This window comes from Penaeus monodon, chromosome 27 (genome assembly GCF_015228065.2).
Source record: "Penaeus monodon isolate SGIC_2016 chromosome 27, NSTDA_Pmon_1, whole genome shotgun sequence".
NCBI lineage: Eukaryota > Metazoa > Arthropoda > Malacostraca > Decapoda > Penaeidae > Penaeus > Penaeus monodon.
In genome coordinates this window covers 36522248-36523244 of record NC_051412.1, presented here as the reverse complement: position 1 = coordinate 36523244, position 997 = coordinate 36522248, and the positions used below count along the sequence as shown (strand labels likewise).

The 997-nt window shown below is 41.8% G+C and overlaps 1 protein-coding gene across 3 annotated transcripts in view; it reads right to left on the bottom strand.

Annotated features, from left to right (window-relative positions):
* Window positions 1-997, bottom strand: part of LOC119590820 (ketosamine-3-kinase-like) — a 9042-nt gene that overhangs the window by 5210 nt on the left and 2835 nt on the right. For all 3 annotated transcript variants that reach the window (XM_037939572.1, XM_037939571.1, XM_037939573.1), the window contains exons 3-4: window positions 786-970; window positions 463-622 (exon numbers count right to left, since the gene is read on the bottom strand). In XM_037939572.1, the coding sequence (XP_037795500.1) occupies window positions 463-622; window positions 786-970 (345 nt within the window). The remainder of the gene's footprint in view (window positions 1-462; window positions 623-785; window positions 971-997) is intronic.

Below are 997 nucleotides of genomic sequence, written 5' to 3'. Positions count from 1 at the left end.
ACAACTGAGTGGAAAGACAGAGAGATGAAAAGGAACAAGAGAGAGGAAAGAGAGCAAGAGATAGGAAAGAGAGAGGACACAGAGATAGAAGAGAGAGAGGAGACAGAAAAGATGGAAGAGTAAGAGAAGGAGAAAGAAGAGTTAGAGAAGGAGAGAGAAGGTTGACAGGAGGTTAAGATGAGAGGGAAGAGAGAAGGAGATCAGAGAAGGTTGAGAGAAGTGAGAAGGAGAATAGCTTGAGAGAAGGAAAGTAGAGAAGAGAGAAGGTTAAGAGAAGGAGGGAAGTATAGAGGTCAAAAGAGGGAGGGAAGTGAGGAGGTCAAGATAAGAAGAGAAGAGAGACAAGAGAAGGTTGACAGAAGGAGAAAAGTTTAAGAGAAGGAGAGGAGAGAAGGAGAGACAGGGAAAGTAGGGAAAAGAGATACAAATGGACAGAAAACAACTGTTCCATAGCATACATACCAACCAATCATCACACCAGGTGTTGTCTTGTGGTATAAACCCACAACAAGTAGTAACAGGGAACCCAAACTGCATAATTGCTTCACAATTCCGATTTTGACCAACACGAGTATTACAACTGTGATATTTCTTAATTTCTTCTAGATTATGCAGGTGCATTCTGCAAGAGCAGTAAAGTAACTACAATCTCTCCGGCTCTACCTGATCTCAAACTGTTTGTCTGTCTGAGAAGCACCAAATAAAATATGCACATAATATAGACATGCACTTCCAACTGAAAAAGGAATGGACTCCTGGAAAGTGAAAGCATTTATGTTACTTGCCTGGCCACTTGCTCCCCTAAAGCAGCTGAGTGATTTTTAATGTCCTTCATATCGAGGCTCTCCATGACAAGAACAGCACCTCCATGTGGGTTATCTATCACTAAATGAGGCTCAGGAGCTCTTACAGTTCCAGTCGCAATTATGGCTTTCAGGCCTTCAAGTTCCCCGTCAAACATTTGTCGAGCCTAATTAAGTCCATGAAAACAAATTTT